Source organism: Thunnus albacares, chromosome 20 (assembly GCF_914725855.1).
Source record: "Thunnus albacares chromosome 20, fThuAlb1.1, whole genome shotgun sequence".
Taxonomy (NCBI): Eukaryota; Metazoa; Chordata; class Actinopteri; order Scombriformes; family Scombridae; genus Thunnus; species Thunnus albacares.
Window position 1 is genome coordinate 9,221,098 of NC_058125.1, and position 19,909 is coordinate 9,241,006.

Here is a 19,909-nt window from a genome sequence, read left to right on the forward strand (position 1 = left end):
ATGATGAGGATAGATAAGAGGAGAATGTCTACAACTTAGTCTACACCAAGTTAACCATTAAAACCTCTATGATCTCAATATTCCCCTCAGATTCCCCTTCAAATACCTTCAAATGTGTAGTATATAATCATAGTAATAGAGCTGAAAAAATGTTTAGTTAGTATTTTGATAAGCCATTTATTGTTTCAGTAATTTTTCAAGCAAAAATTGTGAAATGCCAATCCTCTTGTTGAAGCCTGTTAAATGAGAGAATTTGCTGCTTTATTTATCATTGTAAATTGATCATCTTTGGGTTTTGGACTGGTGAAGATACCATCTTGTGCTCTGGAAGTTGTAATGGGCATTTCTTCCCTACTTTGTGACCGCACAGACTAAATGATTAGTTGAAAAAAACAAATCAACATGCTAAAATTCTAGCATGTTGATGTTTAGCAGGTATAATGTTTATTTTTACGCCATCTCAGTTTAGCATCTTGGCATGCAAGTATTAATGGTAATTCGCTCTATACACACAGTACTACTGCAGCTGTTGGGAATGTCCTGAGTATTGTAGATATTTGGTCAACCTGATGATGTCACTAGATGAAACATCAGGGGATGGCCAGACCATGAATGTCTGCATGAACTTTCATGGCAATCCATCTGGTGGTGGTTCAGATATATCAATAAAAATCAAAAAATGTCAACCTGCTGGTGAGCTAGAGAAAACTCATGAGATCACCAAAATCATTAGAATCCATCACCTGGGGACCATGAATATCTGCATAAAATTTTGTGTCAGTACATCAAGTTAATGTTGAGATATTTCACTGAATAAGGGAAAACTTTGACCTGATGGTGGAGCGAAAGGAAAATTCAGAGGATCACCAAAGTCATTTGAATTCACCCTCTTGGGACCTTGAATATGTGTAGCAAATTTTCTCCGGTGACCATGTGTGTACAAAATTTCAATCCATCCAGTAATTGTTGAAATATTTCAATCTGGACCAAAGTGTTGGACCACATTTCCATCGCTTAAGCCATACCATTAGCATGGCTGAAAACACATCCCAAAACATTTCTGAATACCTGACAAACATTCATAACCTTACTTCACATATAGAGTTATTTATAATCCACTGAACCTGGACTGTGACAAGGAAACACGTTTCAGGGACCCAAGACATCAGTGTCAAATTAGGTTTTATTGTCAGTCCTGCAGAATCAAGGAATGTCTTAGAACAGCTTATCTTATCTCGGTGACTCTGATGATCAACAATCATAATTACTAAAGAGACAGACAGACTGGTTTCTCACTCAAAAAAAAAAAAACATTAATAGACCAGACTGCAACTCAGTTACTGATTAACTGCTTATGGTACTGTTATATCCCAATGTCATGTCTATAGATTGGTAAAAATTCCAGTATCTCTCTACTGTTCTTTCAATCACACACATGGTAGTGACCCTTTCCCCTAAGGGTTGAAGAGGTGACTTTATGTTTCATGCAGTATGGAGTTCATTGTGATATAGTCAGGTTATCTTGGGCTAATCCAATTTCTGTAAAATCTTCCTTTTCTGGGTGCAAGTTTACACTGATAGCAAACCCAATATGAGCAGTCAAGTGTCAGACTGTTCTGAAATGGATGCTGCTGGATACTAAACCCATTTTCCTAAAATAGTTTTTGACAATATATGTTACAGTATAAATCACAAATTATTGACAACTTCACCTTATACGTTGAAATATAAGTGAGGTGCTACACAGCAGCACGTCCATACGGATGATAAATCTGAGGGGGATGACAATATCTATCGACTCAGGCCTCTTCCAACCTGGCAGTATGTCAATTTTGCCGAGTCTCTAAACAGAGAAGGCATCATTTACCCTTCTGTACTCTCCGAGCACTCCTCCATATTGATCAACTGTGATGTTGAAAAACAATTGGAGACATGCCACTCTGGAGTCAAAGTGATCAATAGTGTGGGCTTGCTTTGTTTTGTTTAATGTGTTCTCTTCAGTTAGATACTGGGTTCAAAGGATTTGGGTTTTAGACGGCAGACACTGATTCTGACTTTTTAAGACCAAAGTGGCTTATATTTGTTTCTTTGTTTGTCAAGAACATATTTTTAAAGAAACACCAAATAATTTATTTAAATATTCCAAAATTATAAAATAATTTGTGCTTAGTCAAAATTTTATGCCAGAAACTGGTATCTTTGAATTTGGCAACTTTCTGTTTGTCTGTTTGTTTGCTTATATTCTTGCTTGGGTTTTTGTTCATACACTCTTACAAGGGTGGAAAAAAGGCTGTGAATCTTTAACATAATTTATAACACAACAAGACTGCACATAATGCTAATGTCAGCATGCTAACATGCTTACAGTGACAATGCTAATGTTCAACATCTTAGTTTAGCGTGTCAGATTGCAAACATTAGCAAACATCTTCTGGAAACCAAGACATTTTGAGTTAATCCATCCAGTAGATGTTGAGATATTTCAACAATAAGTGGAAATTTTTTGGTGGCACTAAAGGAAAGGTCAAGGGGTCACCAGAGTCATTATGGGGTTCAACCAACCAACAAACCGTCTGACTGACACTGCCATCCCTTGAGCCAAGCCACTATAATGGCAAAAAGTAGAATAAATACATAAATAATATGCAAAAAAGAAATTAAACTGCCATATTATGCTGCAGTTGTGGACAAGAAGATATAAGACAAGATACATTTGAGCCAATATCAGCCCCATGTACAGTATCTGTCTAATCCTGGAAGACAGGTTTACTGTATGTATGGGAACATGGCTCACTTTGGCGGTTTACAGGTTTACAGGGGAACACCTGAACTGAGATATTCTCAGTCACATGCACACACACCTGTGTCTATGAGTGACATCCTCTGTGTTGAATAACTACCCACCTGCATAAGGTCTGTGGTTGTGGGAAGGCAGGCAGCTGTACAAAGCTCGGCAGTGACTGCTCTGCTCTGTAATCCGCAGTAAAGCCCCTGTGACAACCTGCGGGGGCAGCTTCAAAGACAGGATCTGTTTCACGCGCCGCCTTTTGCTCCTGATAGGTGGTTGAATATGAAATGCAAAAATGAGTTGCACTTGAAATTCTATGAAAGCTAAGAGGAAGTGTAAACTTTGCACAAGAAGAAAAGAGTTAGTACCAGTAATGTCAGTTACACAGAAATATCTACCTAAGTTAAATTCAATGCAGGCTGATTCATGTATTTATTCTGACTTTGCTGACTGCGCCTTTTTAAAGGGTTTTGTTTTGTTTTTGTGTTCCACATAATAGATAATCTGCTCACTGTTTCAGGTCAAAGTGAATACAACAGACTTCTCAAGTAGTCCAGAAGGGCGTAACAGTCATCATTCAACAGGAGAATAAACAGCATTATCCCAGCATTGTACTGGATCACTGAGGATACAATACATGCAACTAATTACTGAAGAGCTGCTCTTCAAATGGCCCGTTAACTCACCTCGATGGAATGTGTCTCACTCTGAACCTGACACACACACACACACACACACACACACACACACGCACACACACACGCAGAAACTTGTCACCAAACTACCCCAGATGTCATCATTAAAGACCAGTGTGGATTAGAGGCTGAGTTGCTGCAGGGTTTTTATTAAAAAGTCAGTCTAAGTGATTCAACACAAAATTCAGGAAAAGCTTTTACACTTTCCTGCATGAAATCCTTTTGTGCATAGAAAGCGATAACATTCACAGATCAGCATGATTGAGTTGAACGAGTAGAAAACGATGTGGGTAATCAGCAGTGACAATGACTATGATTATACACCCAAAGAAAATCAAATTAAAGGTCTCTCAGCCAATGAATGAATACCAAAGTTTAGTCTTAGCACTTTTAAACTTTATATCCTGAATGTCATGAAATCTAAAGGCCCACTGTTGTTGGCTGCTTGCCCTATTAACTGTTGTTGCATTGCCAGTAGCGTCAACTTCAACTTCAACTTCAGTTTATTTAAAGTGCACATCACCCAAAGAGTCTCTGTACAATTTACAAGTCAATAAAAATGACAACAGAAAAAAAGAAGCACACAACAGTATTTGTAACACACATACACAGGAAGTAATGTTAATATAACAGAGATCATATAACCCTAACAGGGTTGAGGAAGCTACAAGAAGGAAAACAGTTAATGACTTTGAGTTCCCAGCTGGTGAAATTAGGCAAGGTCATAGTAAACATAAAAAAGATGTTATTTTAGCCTGGATTTGAAAGTATCAACAGCCTCTTGAATGTGCAGCAATAGATTATTCCCGAGAAACGGAGCTTGGTAGGCAAAGGCTCAATCACCAAAAGTGTTCTGATTGAATTGAGGAACAATTAAGTAACCGGCACCAAGGGAACGTAAAGGATGTGATGGAGTATACAGGACAATAAGGCTGGAGATATATGAAGGAGCCAATTCATTTAAAGCTTTACAGATAAGAAGGAGGATTTTGAAATCAGCTCTTGCATGAACCGCTAGCCAATGCAGTGACATCAGTACTGGTGTTATATGATCTATCTTCTTAGACCTTGTGAGGACTCTGGCCGTGTTCTGGACCAGCTGAAGACCTTTTGTTGTTGTCTTGGGTAGGCCCAAGAAAAGTGCATTACAGTAGTCTATTCTAGATGTTGTGAAGGCATGTATGAGGATTTCAGCATCTGAATTTGATAAAATAGGGTGTATTTGGGTTATTTTATGAGGGTGGAAGAAGGCAGGACAAACTGCTACCCAGAGGATAGCAGAGCATCTATCAGAAGTTTAAAGTCTGTTTTCAGGGTCTCTGACTGTCGGCTGCTTGTGTCATTACATCCTTTAATTAAATCAGTGTGCAGCTCATTTTTAACAAACTGAATTGATTGTGTTATTGTTAATATTGGATTTTAGATGTCTAGTAACTGTCAGCTTTGTAGGCTTTGCAACCAGTTTGTTGACACTAATGTAGGTCTTTTGACCCAGTGGGAGACATCATTGCTGTCAGAGTATCGTGGACTCTGAATTACAACGAAGAAACTGAGGTGAATGTCTTATAATTATGTTCTGCACCCATTCATTCCAATGAAAGCTTTGGTGCTCTCCCATAGATTTTGCATAGAGATGATGATGTATACATAAAATAGCTTCTTTAGGCTCTGGGGATGTTTTACAAATTTTAAATCATTATAATATTAAAAAAATAGTACAAATTCACAATATAAAAATGGACCTTGTTTGCTGTTCAAGGTCCTGTCAAAGGTTTTACGCTTCTTTTCCATAATGAGAAAATGCTCTTTTGGCTGTAGGACATTTTTTGTTGCAGTAGCATGGTTTTCTGGTTGTATCCAGCCCTCCAAATATTTCTGTGCTTTAACCCCCCACTGCTACAGAGTGAAGCTGTGCCATACCTAGGACATAAACTGCTCTAGACACATACCTTACTCTATCAACAGTACTCTTTGATTGACAGTTACTGTAGTCCAGCACGGAAAACACAGCAGGAATTTTTTTCTCAGCATCAAGGATGTCAGCACGAAAACAAACCCCTGCAGACGATCATTTTGAAACACTACACACACAAACAAAGCATAGACCAATGGGAGAATCCATACAGCCCCGGCTTTTGTGCACTGTGAATCTGTGTGTTGTGTGAAAGGCAGTGGCAGGGCCATACTCTCAGCCATAACTGCAGGGCAGAGTTCTGCGGCTAGCTGGGTAAGTATAGGGCACGGCAGCACTGTACATTATCACATGGGTGTGGCTACGAGCTCACTGCTCGAAAAATGTTTTCAACAGAGGAGTAAAGAAGGCACGTAAAGTGCCAGACATGCCTGCACAGGACCGTCGCCTCGCTGTGCGACATTTTGGAAATGTGAGGATAACAATAAAAACTTTACCAGTCATTACAGAGGGAAAAGGTGAGAACAGCTGCCTCCATGAAACCCAACCTGATGCCTGACCATCATATTTAGACTTTTACTGCAGTGCATTGTTAAAAGTTGGACATTGTCTACAGTAAATCTTCACAGTTTTTTTCTGTTGGAAGTTGAAAGAGAGTAAAGGCATTCCTGAATGATTTTTTCTTTATTTTGTTTCACATATTTTCTGACTCCAACTGTGTAAACTGTGAAGGAAAAAAGCCTCATGTTTGGGAGAAAAACTGGAAGGAAAACAAATGAAATTCAGATGCTCAGTGGAGGAGTCATGCCATGAAAAGTGTTAAGTTTTAAACACACATTTAAAGGGAAAAATGAGGCAGTATAAAAGTGTCAATACTGTTTCCAGTGGCTGAAGACACTAATTCAAGTGCACTTATTAGCATGCAGTAAAACAAAATTATATAATAAAATAATATTTTTTATATTTTTTACTGTTTTCTGTTAAATTAGTCATTTTCTCATGTCTGTTCTGACCATTTCTCACATTCATGTGAAGTAACACTCAATAAATATTGCATAAATCTCTGTAAAATCATTTTTAATGAAATTAAAAAAAACAAAACAAACATATTTTGGTTAGCATAATTTATGTGTGTCCATAGGTTTCATGTTCCACCTCATCACACTAATGTATTTCTGCACCTTTAAGTGACATCAGTAAGAGGAAATGACATCATTTAAGAGTTCAAAGAAGACAAATTTAAATGCTGGTGAGTTTTGATTTTCTTATAGGGCATTTTTTGGTATATTTTTCTTTCAAAACCTTCTCTGTCAAGCATAACATATCCACCCCATCACTCAAGACACATGAAAAAAACATTTTTTTAATGATATTTTCAAAATGTATTTGTATAAAACAGGATTATTTCATTTAGCTGCATGCAAAGTGTGGTGTTAGTTTTGACCACAGAGAGAACTTTGGCAATATTACTTTGAATGTTTCACCCCGTCACAGGCTTTAGTATGAAATTAAAAAAAATAATAAAAAAACAACAGTGCCTGAGCTTGCAAAATATGTTTTACTGCAGTTCTAACATATTTATCATGCTATGAAATACAAAATTCTACATTTGTTTATGATCAAATATCTAAAATTCCAAGGTCCAGTCTGAACAGTTCTCATGGAATGACCTGGTAACATTGTGGTTTTGCACTAAAACAAATATTTGGACTCTCATTCAGCCATTATAAATGTGCTCTCTGTGTAATAGGATTGGGGGAAATCCATAATGAGCTGTTGATCTGTGCTGACAGCATGCTGACCAATCACATGCCTTCAGCATTTTGGGCCCATTCACAACCTTGTGGAGTAGCAATGCGGGAGGAGATAAGGTTTCAGGTGTGCTATGCAACGTTAAGATCCAGACACAACAACACGGAGAGAAATCAGTATCAGTATCATTATCTCTTTGACATCTGACATTTTTGTTGCTACAGGATTGAAGGAGCAAAGTGGCTGAAACAAAATGTTACATTCACCGTGTAGCGCCAAATGTCAACTTTTCAGGAACAGGAAGGAAAACAGCCCTTTTTTTCTGAGTCCTTTAGGTTTGAAAAAGTGTCATAAAACAAAAATTTACAATATCTTCAACAGTCCTTTAGCTACAAAACACAAATGTCACAAAAATGACATTTGCAAGGACGTGACTGTGATAATGTAAACAGGAATATCTGTCTGTAGGTGCAGCATATTTCAAACACTCTCTTAAAGGGACATTTTGAGATTTTGGAAAATACACTTATTCACTTTCTTACTGAGAGTTACATGAGAAGAAGACACACACTACTCTAATATTTGTTGGTAAAATATTAAGTTACAGCCAGATATGAGAGTGGTATCATTCTTCTTATCTAGCTCTCGGAAAGAAAACAGTATAAGCGTATTCCCCTAAATGTCCCTATTATTCCAATGTTCATGTGAAGCTGGAGACAAACAGCTTAGACCTTAACACAGGAATGAAGTTAAGGGATATATCAGGAGCTTTTGATGACAGTTAGATATCAGCTATCAGTCAGTCTGTGCTGCACTTTACAGCAGTAAGCAATCAGCTTCTTTGATAAGTTATCTGACCGGTGTAACTCAAGGTAATAAGACCACCCTGTAAAACCTGCCGATTAGAGCTGCACGGCAGCCGCTCCACTCCGCTCGCAGGTTATGTGAGTACAGTAAACTGCATGTGTGAGTACATATGTGTGCTGGCATGTAAGCATCCCTTCGCCGACCTTCCATTTTTCCCTCTGCACCAAATCCCAACGTTAAGCCAAGAATTTTGGACTACACGCTACAGCTCCTGTGCGATTTACTGCGCCGTGTATAGAGGATTTCCAAAACCATGCGATTCCATGATCTACAGTCATGATGTCATTCATGCAATAAAGGCTGGCCTATAATCATTCTGGTCACTTCTTCTCTCTGCTATGAAGTTCCACAGAGCAGGATGATATATCAGAATCTGGACATGGCTGTAAATATAGAGACGCACCACACTGGTAGACCATCTGATAGGTACTTGCAGAGCCCAAGGACAAAATAAAAATGACTAATGCTAGCACTGGTCTCAGACATGGCGTTCGTGTAGATGCCTGGAAAACAGGAGCTTTTTAAAGTTAGAACTTCATCAAAATGCCAAACAACCATCTTTTTTGATTATTTGACTATTTAAGCTGCAGAAATCAATGGACTGTGGAGCAAAAGTGGCCTCAGAAAGACTAAGAAAACTCGTAAGATCTTCAGCAGTCTCACCGCAGAATTATACCTCTATGAGCTTGAGCCTGATCCACTGAAAGAGACAAGCAGCCTAAACAAACATGACCCCTCTAACCACTAGCACACACACATACACACACATACACACACACACACACACACACACGCACACACACCCACGTCTGCTTTCTGAGCGTATCACAGCTCCAGGTCTTGCAGCAGAAGCCAAGAGAAAAGCTCCTGATTAAATAGTTTTGGAGCGAGTGCAGCAGCTTTGAAGCCAGTCGCTGTGTTTGGCTGTTATCTGCTCTCAGGACTGAAGATAACGCAGTTAGACAGCACTCAGAGACCATGTTTACAAACAGTCAGAAGCGCTGTCAGGAGGCATCCACGGTTGAAACTGAAATGCGGCTCAACAGAAGGCAACTGAGACAGTGATGACTGGGCAGGTGTTGCTTAAAACCTGGATACGCCGCTACCTGCTGCTGCCAGATACGCCATAAAGCACTTTGTGTAAACTTTGTGTCAACTCACATCCTTCACTGCTTTGCACTGGATGTCTATTAAAGGGTAAGTACACCCAAATGAAAAAGCACATAGCTCTGGCAGTGAGCTATATTGCTATGCAGATAGCGGACATAGTTTTTCCCACCCAGCAGGATCTAAACCTTCCCTTTTTTCCAATACAGTAAAGTTTTAGGAGCTTTAATCCAGTGTGCAGATACTCTCCATTTTCCACTCATCTCTAATCTCAAAGGGAGGCTAATGGAACTTAATTTGTGGTGCTCAAACTTTGATAAGTTATCTGATTTTTAAAAAATCCAACAGTAATGTATCTGTCCAGAAATAGTGTCGTGGTTACTCAGAAAAATCCACAAAGCACACTATCAAAAGTTTTGGTACCACTTCCTGATAAATCACCCTTTATAAAAGGGTTATAAGCCTGAATTAATGACTTTATTAATGGTTAATAATGCTACTAATGTTTTCTAGATCATTTATAAGGCATTAAAGGATAGGTTCACAATTTTCCAAGTCTCTCAGCAATGTATTTAAAAGTTTATTTGAAGCTAATATTAGTGAAATCAAGTCCATATCTTTCAAAGTTAAAATCTTTTAGTGCTAATTCCCTCTTTTTGTTACATTGAGACACAATAGTGGAAGATATCCACTTTATTTGACTATCTCAGATGAATGAAGCTTCATATTATCTTCAGATAAACTTTTAAATACATTTTTACTTAAAACAAGGACTGTGGATTTTGTCCCCCATCACTTACATTGTAAATGCATTTTGAGATTTTTTTTTTAAATGGTGGTTTGTGGAAACTGCTCCTCCAGCGTCAAGTAAAGAATTTATTAACTATTAATAAAGCCACAGATTTATGGTTTTAAACCCTTAATAAAAGGTGACTCATCAGAAAGTGGTTCCGAAAGTTCTTAACTACTTTATTAGAAAAAAAGCAAAGCAAAGCAAACTTGACTGTTTCAAAGCTGTAAGTACCACAAATGAAAATCCAGTAATCTGCACTGCATTTGGTTTGAAGCAGAAGTATTAGAGATGTATATATATTAAAACCATCTGGATGGCTAGATACATATATGCTACAATATGTTTTTTTTCATTTGGGTGATTTGACTCTTTAAAATCAACATGTTGGTTTACTTTAGGTGCACATTTAATATATTCTTGATATATTTAACATGTAACATGCTGTAGACTTGTATGACATGATGTATCTCATCTCTAATTCTCTTTGATTTGTAAACAGAAAGGATATTTGAAGAAGCACAACAAGAGAAGTGAGGGATACAGATAGATGGATAGAGTGGACATTGACAGAGGAAGCAAAAAGAAGGAGAAATGCATTTGAGATATGGTGCTACAGGAGAATGCTCAGCTAGAGAAGATTTATGTCAAATGATGGAACTGGTAGGAGAAGAAAGGTATTTTACTAGGAAGATTGCAGAGAGAAAGTTTGAGTTTGCGAGGCACATTCTGAGAGGGTCCAGTGAAAGGCTGATGACGAGGGTTTTGGTAGGAATGATTGATGGGAAAGGAGGAGTGGGAAAAACGCATAATGTGGCTTGATGACAAGGAGTGGAGAGAGAAGATATGAACAACTCAAGAGAAAGGCTGAGAACTAAACTATTTACAGAGTCAGAGCCATTGAGAGACATCCAGAGAGAAAGCAATATGTCAGTAAAGTCCCTTGTTGCTCTCTTACTCAAATCCCATCCAGAGCTGAAAGGTGTCGATACCTCTCTGTCTGTGGTGCCTGTTCACTGACTTATTGAGCAGCAGCTCAATGCTCTGGATCTCCGATTATGATGTATGGCCATATGTGTGTGAGGTCCAAGGGGACCTGAGAGATGCCGCTGACATTGGGGACACACAGCATGCCTGGTGTGGTGGGTGCTGCAGTCTACAGGCACCACATGTCAGGACATCAAGATGGATGACAGAGATTTACTCTGTGTCCAGAGGATGGAGTGTAATTCATCCCAGATGCTGAGTGACTCCTGTCCTACTGACTGGTTAGCTGCCTGCGGGTTGCAGACAGTTTATGATTTAACTTCTGACCACAAATTCTTCACACACTAGGAGTGGGTGACAGAACTCAGACAGTTTGCAGTTTTCAGACAAATAAATTTACAGCTTTTGTTAACAAGCCCACTTTTCTAAATTCAAGGCTTCCATTGCCAGAACACTGTAAATAAACATTGATTTGTGAGCTATCTTGCAAGCAGGAGCTATTTTTTCATTTCCAGTATTTTTGGCTGGACTGCAGGGACCAGCCCTACAAAGATGAATGGCTGTCCCTGACTGAATGACTCTCTAGTCCCTTTTAAACAGAGATCCTGCAATATTGCCATAAAGAGGACCCCTCATCATTAATGGCTCTTTGCAGAGGAGACAGTACTCATGGAGAGAGGAGACAACATGTACACTAATCGCTTTTTAATGGTTATCTATGTCCCAGAAAATTATGTTTTCCACTGAGTTTGCTGCTGTTGTAAAGAAAAAGTATTTACATGTAAAATTTCATTTCTGTATTGATTTAAAATGCTGATTATGCCCTCGGTCAATTTGACCCAGCAATATCATTAATGGATCCAAAAAGTGAATACCGCACAACATAGTACTGTTAAAAATGTGAAAAATTCTTCTTCTTTAGTGTTCTGCACAAGTACCAATTAAGTAGATAACTGATTAATTCATGTTCAGTCTATAAAATGTCAGAAACTGGTAAAAACACATTTATCATAGTTTCCCAAAGTCCATGGTGATGTCTTCAAACACTTTGCGTTGTCTGACCAACAGTCCAAAACCCAAATATATTCAGTTTACACTGATATTACACTGAGAAAAGCTAACAAATCCTCACATTGGAAGACCTGGAACAAGAAAATGTTGGAGTTCATTGGAGATCTACACACACTGATGTTAACAAAGAGCAGAAATTACAAAATTACTTTTGTGCAAAATTACACAACCCATCTTTGACTGAAGGCAAGTTCGAGCTTGACTTCTGGCTAATTCTGGGAAAAGTAGGTTGGAAAATAAGTAGGAGGCATTTAAGAGAAAATGAACACACCAAAATGTAAACTACAACAAATCTTTAGACACAAAATACACAATGTGTCTATGAGTGATGATGGAAGAATCTTTCTTTAGGCGATTTGGCTGTTGCTCCTGTTGCAGGAGAGGTGTGTATTTCACAATCACACTTCATTCAGTGAGATTTAACCAGGCCACATTCTGTGTAAAACTCCGAGATGGAAGTTAAACTGTCTTCCTGTCAGACAGCATACCACAAACATGCCACGATGCTGGTGTGGTGAAGCTGTCAGTATGTAGCAGCTGCCCCTATGAGAAAAGGCATTTCCGTTGTTTCCGTTGGCAAATGTTTACGGTTAAATCAAACTCTTTATCTAGATCTAGAGAATAGTGCTTCACTGTCCCTTAACACGACTATTATCTACTGCACTGCGTGTGTGCGTCTTAGTGTTTTGTGTGTGTCTTGGCACAGCAAGCAGGTCTAATATTCCCTAATAACCATGATGTCATACACCTGTTTCTTGGCTCGGGGGTGACGATGACTGATGGGACAATTTTCAATAATCATCTTATCTGATCTGGAGCTCACAAGCTGAAACTTGGAGAAATTACAAGCCTTAAATGTGAAAAGCCGTCTATTCAAAAATACTCTGGGGATTTATCCACTTTGGGACAAACTGCACAATAGAGGTTTTTCTAGTGAGTTTCTTTAAAACAATGTTTATCAAGTCTAAAAAAAAGTGTTTGTTCTGTCTAGCAAAACATTTTCTTTCATAAAATACACTAATTTGGTTTCATTTACCCTTTCAATCATTCTGTGGTTGGGGATTTCTCCTTTTGAAACTGCTGTTCATATTTAATGGAAGATTCACCTGTATAGCCCAAAAAGTAAAGGCGGGGTAGCTATGGCCTCTAGATAACCTTTTCCTTTTTAGCTTTTTCATGCTTATACAAAGATTATTTTCCCACTGAATCAAATATTAACCCTGTCTGTAAAATTTCTCTGGGCAGCTGGGTTAATGCATTGCAGACTTTCAGCACAATGAGCCCGCACAACCCTACAACAAACTCTGCCCTTTTAGGAGATTCACCATGAACCTGATGTTTAAATGGAATGGTAAATGGATTGCATTTATACAGCACCTTTCAAGTCTTCCAATCACTCAAAGCGCTTTTACACTACATGCCACATTCATCCATTCACACACACATTCAAACACTGATGGCAGAGGCTGTCATGCAAGGTGCCAACCTGCTCATCAGGAGGAGTTTTATTCATTCACACATACACTCACACACCGATGGCACAGCCATCAGGAGCAATTTGGGGTTCAGTATCTTGCCCAAGCACACTTCGACATGTGGACTGGAGGAGCCGGGCATCGAACCGCCAATTAGTGGACGACCCGCTCTACCTCCTGAGCCACAGCCACCCCTGTTTGTTGGTGAAAATAGTATGCTGAGTTCACATTGCATCAAGAAAGCACTTCTTTTGAGTAGACAGATTAATTCAATCAGTGTGAAACTCAAAATGCTGTGTCTGTCTGATGATGAATATGAGTCATAAAGTGGGGAACATCAGAGATGAGAAGATAAATTATTGCTGATGCATCTGTCTAGTAGTTGAGGCACAAAATGCCAAGAGGAAGCATTTTATGAACCACATCACTGTTCAAACCAGTTTGGTATGTTAACGTAGTAGTGGTCCAGACACATACCACTTTGTTATTGCCAAAACACTCCTTTTGAAGTCTAGTTTCCTGGGAAATAGAATTGTAAAGCACTGATGGGAAGGATATAATACACATATGTCAGCTTTAGAGAAAAAAATCCCCTTAAAACATTTCAGCACAGTTGTGTGTTTTCTTTTTCCTGAGGATAAATGGCTACACTTAGATGACATATCATTAAAAATATAGTCAGGTGTCTGTCAGGCAAAGAAAGAAAAGAAAAAATGGGGGGCAAATGAGAGAAAACCTTCAGAAGGAAGGTTCAGTCTCTGAAAATCCAAGGTATAAAAACAGGTTTTAATCATGCTAGGGGTGTGGACGAATCTACTTTGTACAGAGACGAGTAGAAAAAGGAGAGATATGGGAGGAAAATAACAGATGTGGGGTTTTTGGTGAGTTTCAAGATCAGAGGCTAAACTACATTGCTAGCTAGCGTTTAACATTAGCTGTTTTGGGCAAATAAACAAAGACTACTCAAACTTTATAGCTGTCAAATTTGCACCAATACCATGAAAATTTGCTTCACTTTCTGTTAACACACCATAATAACTTTTGTGATCTATTCACTCTCATCTTGTGCCATTACCACATCAAAATATTAATTTCTGCATTAGTTATGACCAAATACCAGTTAGCATGCTAACATGCTAAGCTAAGCTGGTCACCGCTACATTTGCATGTTAGCATTGGTATCACTTTATTTTATACAGCTCCCTTAATTTAACACTAATTTCCTGGAAATTTTCTGAGTAATGTGAATGAAACTTTCTCTGTAATTTGCAAGTATTGGTTCATTTTACAGAAAGTTTGGTGCAATTCGGGACATATAAGAAAAAATTGAAAAAGGTGTTAAGTTGGTAAGTACCCACACACTTTATTTAGATTTAAATGTAGTTGTTAATTTGCAAAAAGTCTTAATAGGCATATTAGGTTTTTTCAATAATTTCCTGTTAATTCTGAGGACATGTCTTTGAAAGGGTTATGTAATTTGGTAGTATGTGGGAAATGAGCTCATTATAGAGTTTTTAAGAAATGCTAATGTATAGTTTGACACACAAAACTATACACTGAAAACTTAGTATTTTATGTCAGTTAAAGTTACTAGTTTTTTTTCTTATAATTTGTACCAAATTGCACTATCTTTTCTGTAAAATGTTTCTAGGAAATTAGGGTGAAATTAAAGTACCTGTAAAATAAAGCATTAGCATTATACTGTTGGCGTTTCGCTGGAAGCACCACTCTGCTGAGTACAAAGTTGCTAGCTTGGCTGTAGACTCTTGTTTGTTTTTTTCATAAGGACACCTCACCAGCAGGTGAAGAAAAGGAAGAAAAAAGAAAAGGAAGAAATGAGAAAAAATGTCCTCGGGAAAGCATGTGTGGGTAGACCATGAAGTAGATATAAATAACAGGTTGAGGTTGAGGTGAGTACATCAAAAAAGTAAATTACAGCTGGAATGCACCAAACATCACAGACTGATGGAATTAAACAGCATAAGAAGATCCAAGGGTCGTTTTTTCTTTAATTATAGGCTTCACCTCAGTTATCTGATGTAGCAATCACACTCTCATCTGCCTTTATTTGCTTTGTGCTTATCAAACATGGCTTCTCCTCTAGAGTTTGATGGGCAGAGTGCAACACAACCATAGCCAAGGTTGTGGGTTTGATCGCTAGCGGGACCACCTATGCTAAAAATGCATGCACTCACAGCACTGAAAGGCAGTCGGGGTAAAAAACATCCACCAAATGGACTACCCTTAAAGGATAAAGTACTGAGTGTTTGCCTGCCAAGACAACACAAGAGGAAATTTACTCAGCCATAACAACCTCAATGCAAGGTCAGGCTTCTCAGCCACACTGAGGCTGAAATTCATTTGAATACCTTTGGCAGCATGTAGAAATTAAGTTGGATAGAAGTGGAGGGGTGCTCGAGAATATTCAAACTGTTGATGCTGAGAGTTCATCGACATCTATGAATGTTATGATGACCTCTCGTAATTGCACGCTACAAGAAGTGATGTTTTGAAAGAAAATAGGCTTCAAACTTTACTTGTTTGTGGTGAGACCATTAAAGTGCAGTGTGTCTTTCTGTGTGTGTTTTGGCGTGTAAGTATTTGTGAACACTGTATATGACGGAAGAGTGAGAGACACCAATGCATATGATAACATAATTTTGAAATGCTTGAGTGTGGTGTTGCATGTGCGTGACCTATTGCAATGTGTTGACTGGCACACACATTTTTCTGTGCTTGTTTGTGCGTGTATGTGTGTACTTCCTTTGTAATGATAGCCCTCGATCTCTCACCAGGCGGCAAGGCTACTCCTCTAAACCTCACGGTCTTTGCCAGCCCCCGGAGCCCAGAGTATATAGCCTGCAGCTGGGCCAAAGAGAGTCGGGTCCCGTGTTAGCTACTCAAACTTGAACAAACGTTAACAAAATACACAAATTTAATGGAAGAAAACAAACACATACACTCTGTGCTCATATCAAGCAAGTGTCTACACGACAGCAGATAGTACACCATATTCAAGGACAGAGTATCACATATTTTTTTATACATCAGACTATACTGAGGATCCTATACTACTGTAGAGGATGTGTGTGATCTAGCAGGGTCTAACTCCATCTAGAGGTCAATCTAGGAAACATCGGTTCCTTTGCCTGTCTGAAAATTCATAAATAAAGCACAAGAAAATAATCTATCAAACTATATTTTTATTGTCAGTCCCTTCATATAAGCATTAATAAAATGTAACACACAGTATTTCATAAAAGAATTACTTTTGCACAGGTGAAAAAGCTCAATAAATGAAATCAATCTGTTCAAGTAAACCAGCTTACAGTACATGACAAGTAGGAAGAAAAATGTAGCTGATTCATACAGCTGCTTAACAGTTTCTTTGCTATTGTATAGTCTGAAAATAAACATAGAAAACAGATACCAAATGTGCAGACTTACTAGAAATGTGGACTTCATCAATGCATAGATAGTATTGTTAAAGTCTGACACAACTAGTTTCAATACTGTGGAGTAAATGACTCAGTAGCTATAACGTAAATTCACACAGGTAGTGAATAAGATGTCAGAAAGGACTGGTGAGTAGTTGCTTAACAAAAACATTAAACTGTCGATGCATCTTTCTATAACTCAAAAATTTCATTTCTAGCTAAAATAAGATGTATCTGCAAATATATTTAATTAAAACTTGGAGTTAATAAGTACTTAAATATGAGGTATTTAAGGAATGTGACATTTCTGTAAAGGAATATTTGCACATGTATGGCCCTGTCCCTGTGTCACAGGCTGGTCAGAGATACATCAGTGGACAGGATGTCCTTCTCAGGACTTTCCCCTGCCCACGTCACCAATTGACCCCGACCTGTTCACTGGTCCTGGACTGAGCAGCAGATACAGCAGCTGGAGTGATAAGTCCTACCTCGCTCTTTATTGCTTATCCTTGCCTGAGAGACAGAGACAAAGCAGAAATTCACTAAGAGTTATCCACTATTACAAAACCTTAATGTCTGTCAAATTGTACAAAAACGTCTCAATTAATGGTTAGAAGAAAAACTGTAAGTTGAGCACTAATTATACACACATACACTAAAATGTCAGTTTACCCAAATGACACAAAAACACATTTTTTCACTTATGCCAGTCATAGTTAACTATGTAGATACTGTAGTTTTGGATTTATTTACAAAAGTTTAAAGCCTTCCACCACTCTGTTGTTGTAACCTCAGTGCAAAGGAGGTGAATGGAATTTCATTTGCGCACAAAGGATCATAAAAAAAACATCCACAAAACCAACATCTCTTTCCAAAAACAATGTCCTGGTTACGCAGGACAATCTACAGACCTTGCTGCAGAGAGTTTTCACTATTTCCTACTTTCTGCAGAAAATAGTTCCTGATTAAAACTGCTGACAGTGAGGTCTGTGGATTATCCTGACTGACCCTGGGCACTGTTTCTGGAAAGTCTTCTGATTTGGTTGATCTGACTCTTAAGGCCTGCACGCTTGGAATTTTAAAATCAAATTGTTATGAAACAGGAGTTAATCTAAATTTCCTCACTCCTGTCTGTGTTTATCTCACCTTTGTTGGGGACAAACTTGAGCGAGTGACTGAATATTCAAAAACGTGACACTCCCTCTTCTGGGCCGTCATTCACAAACTCGTGACCCAGCCCGTTGCCGCACTTGCCACAAAGAACCTGTGTACGTAATGATAAGATGAAAGTATTGGTTCCTGTGTCTAAAACAAAGAGGATCCAGTACTTTCAAGCGAGTGATTAAAAAAATGTATTAATTCTGTTGTATGACAGTAGTTATTGTGACTCTGACCTTGAAAGCGGTGAGAGTCTCCATCATCTTGGTAACGCTGTCCTCTCTGATGGTGTTGGTAAAAGCAGGCCAGGGAGACGAGTGGGCGAACTTGGAGCGACTGGAGAACAGTGGATGGTTACACTTGGAGCATACATACATACCTGCAGGGAACAGATAAGTTAAAAGGTAGAGGCAGTTGCTTTTTTTCATTACTTGAGAGATACTGGGGCTGGACCCCCCTCAAGGGGGCCCAAGGTAAATCTGAGGGGTCACAAGATGATTAAAAGGATTTTAAATAATAATAATAATAATTCTGACTATACTATCATTTTGCTTTTGTCCTTTAAAATATGCATCACTTCTACTTCTTTAATGTCCCTTTAAACTCCTTCATATAAAATAATCCGAGAGGGAAAAATCACTTTGTTTGAACTGCTGAAAATGTGTCAAAACTAAATCCATATCATGTGAGGAGGGGTTCAAATGTAAACACTGCTTTAATTTATGGGGTCACAAGCCTAAAATAGGTTGTGAACCACTGTAAATTTTACTTAACGATCCCTTCCAGACATGTTTTAAGACATATAAAATACTCTGGTATGGTTGTTCCACAAATAAAGCTGGTTAAAAAAAACCTTTAAAAATGACATCTGCTCCTTCTCCCTCATTGAAAAATCCTGAATCTATGAATATGCAAATATTGTTAATTTCAAAAGTTTAATTGATGAACACAAAATGTCTCTTACTTCACTGTTGAGTCCATTCTCAGTGTATGTGCTGGAGGCTTCAAGGTTCAAATGTTTTATTTGTCACATACAGGGTTGTACAGTGATGTACGGTTTTGCAGTGAAATGACATTCAAGTTTCCACATCACAGTTGTTGAAGTTACATACTGGACTATGATTGGCTCCAAACTAGTTGTGATGTCACAAATCATGCTTGTAAACACACTGCTTAAACTCAGATTTAAGGCCATAGTGGTAAAAAGTGGATTTCAATATGACATAAAAAGATATTACTGCTTTGTTTTTTACAACAAGCGTTCATAGCAGATTTATTTATTATTTATTTCCATTATAAGCTTCACTTAATTAGACAAATCTGAGATATCATGAAATTTAAATAAAGGTGGGCCTAAACTGTTCTTTTTCAGTTGCATATCCCAAAATATTGTCATACCATGCCCTTCCTCTGTACACGTCACGGTGATATTATACAATATTTGAATAATTATTTTCAATTAAAAACTATTCATTATTAACCATGACGTTTTTAACAAATCTAATAGCCTAATAAATTGAGAAGCAGACCTAAAAAAAAAGTGAAATGGCAATTTTATCCTCCATAATCCAGACTAAAGGGAGGTTACATCACATCACTGCTTACTGTATAAGTCACCGCCAGCTCACCTGGTTTGAAATGATCCTTGTAGATCTCACCGCCAACAAACTGACAAAAAGACATGCTTTGGCGTCTGCACTGACGAGCTGCAGCAGAATAAATCTTTAATCTGGCTCAATGTTTCTTCCAACGGCTGCGTTAGATCACAGGACAGGGCTCTCTGGAGCAGTCTCTTGTTTTCTTTCTCTGGCGTGAGGTGATCTCTCCCGGCTGGAGATTTAACAGGAGCTCCGCCCACTGCTGTTACCCT

At 38.3% G+C, this 19,909-nt stretch overlaps 1 protein-coding gene across 1 annotated transcript; it reads right to left on the reverse strand.

Annotated features, from left to right (window-relative positions):
* Window positions 1–16,361: 16,361 nt before the first annotated feature.
* msrb1b (methionine sulfoxide reductase B1b) lies at window positions 16,362–19,892 on the reverse strand. Its single transcript, XM_044337758.1, has 4 exons — window positions 19,668–19,892; window positions 18,276–18,418; window positions 18,028–18,145; window positions 16,362–17,394 (listed from the first exon to the last, which is right to left on the reverse strand). The coding sequence occupies exons 1-4, from the start codon at window positions 19,720–19,722 to the stop codon at window positions 17,378–17,380; spliced, it is 333 nt and encodes a 110-aa protein (XP_044193693.1). The 5' UTR covers window positions 19,723–19,892; the 3' UTR covers window positions 16,362–17,377.
* Between the last annotated feature and the right edge of the window lie 17 nt (window positions 19,893–19,909).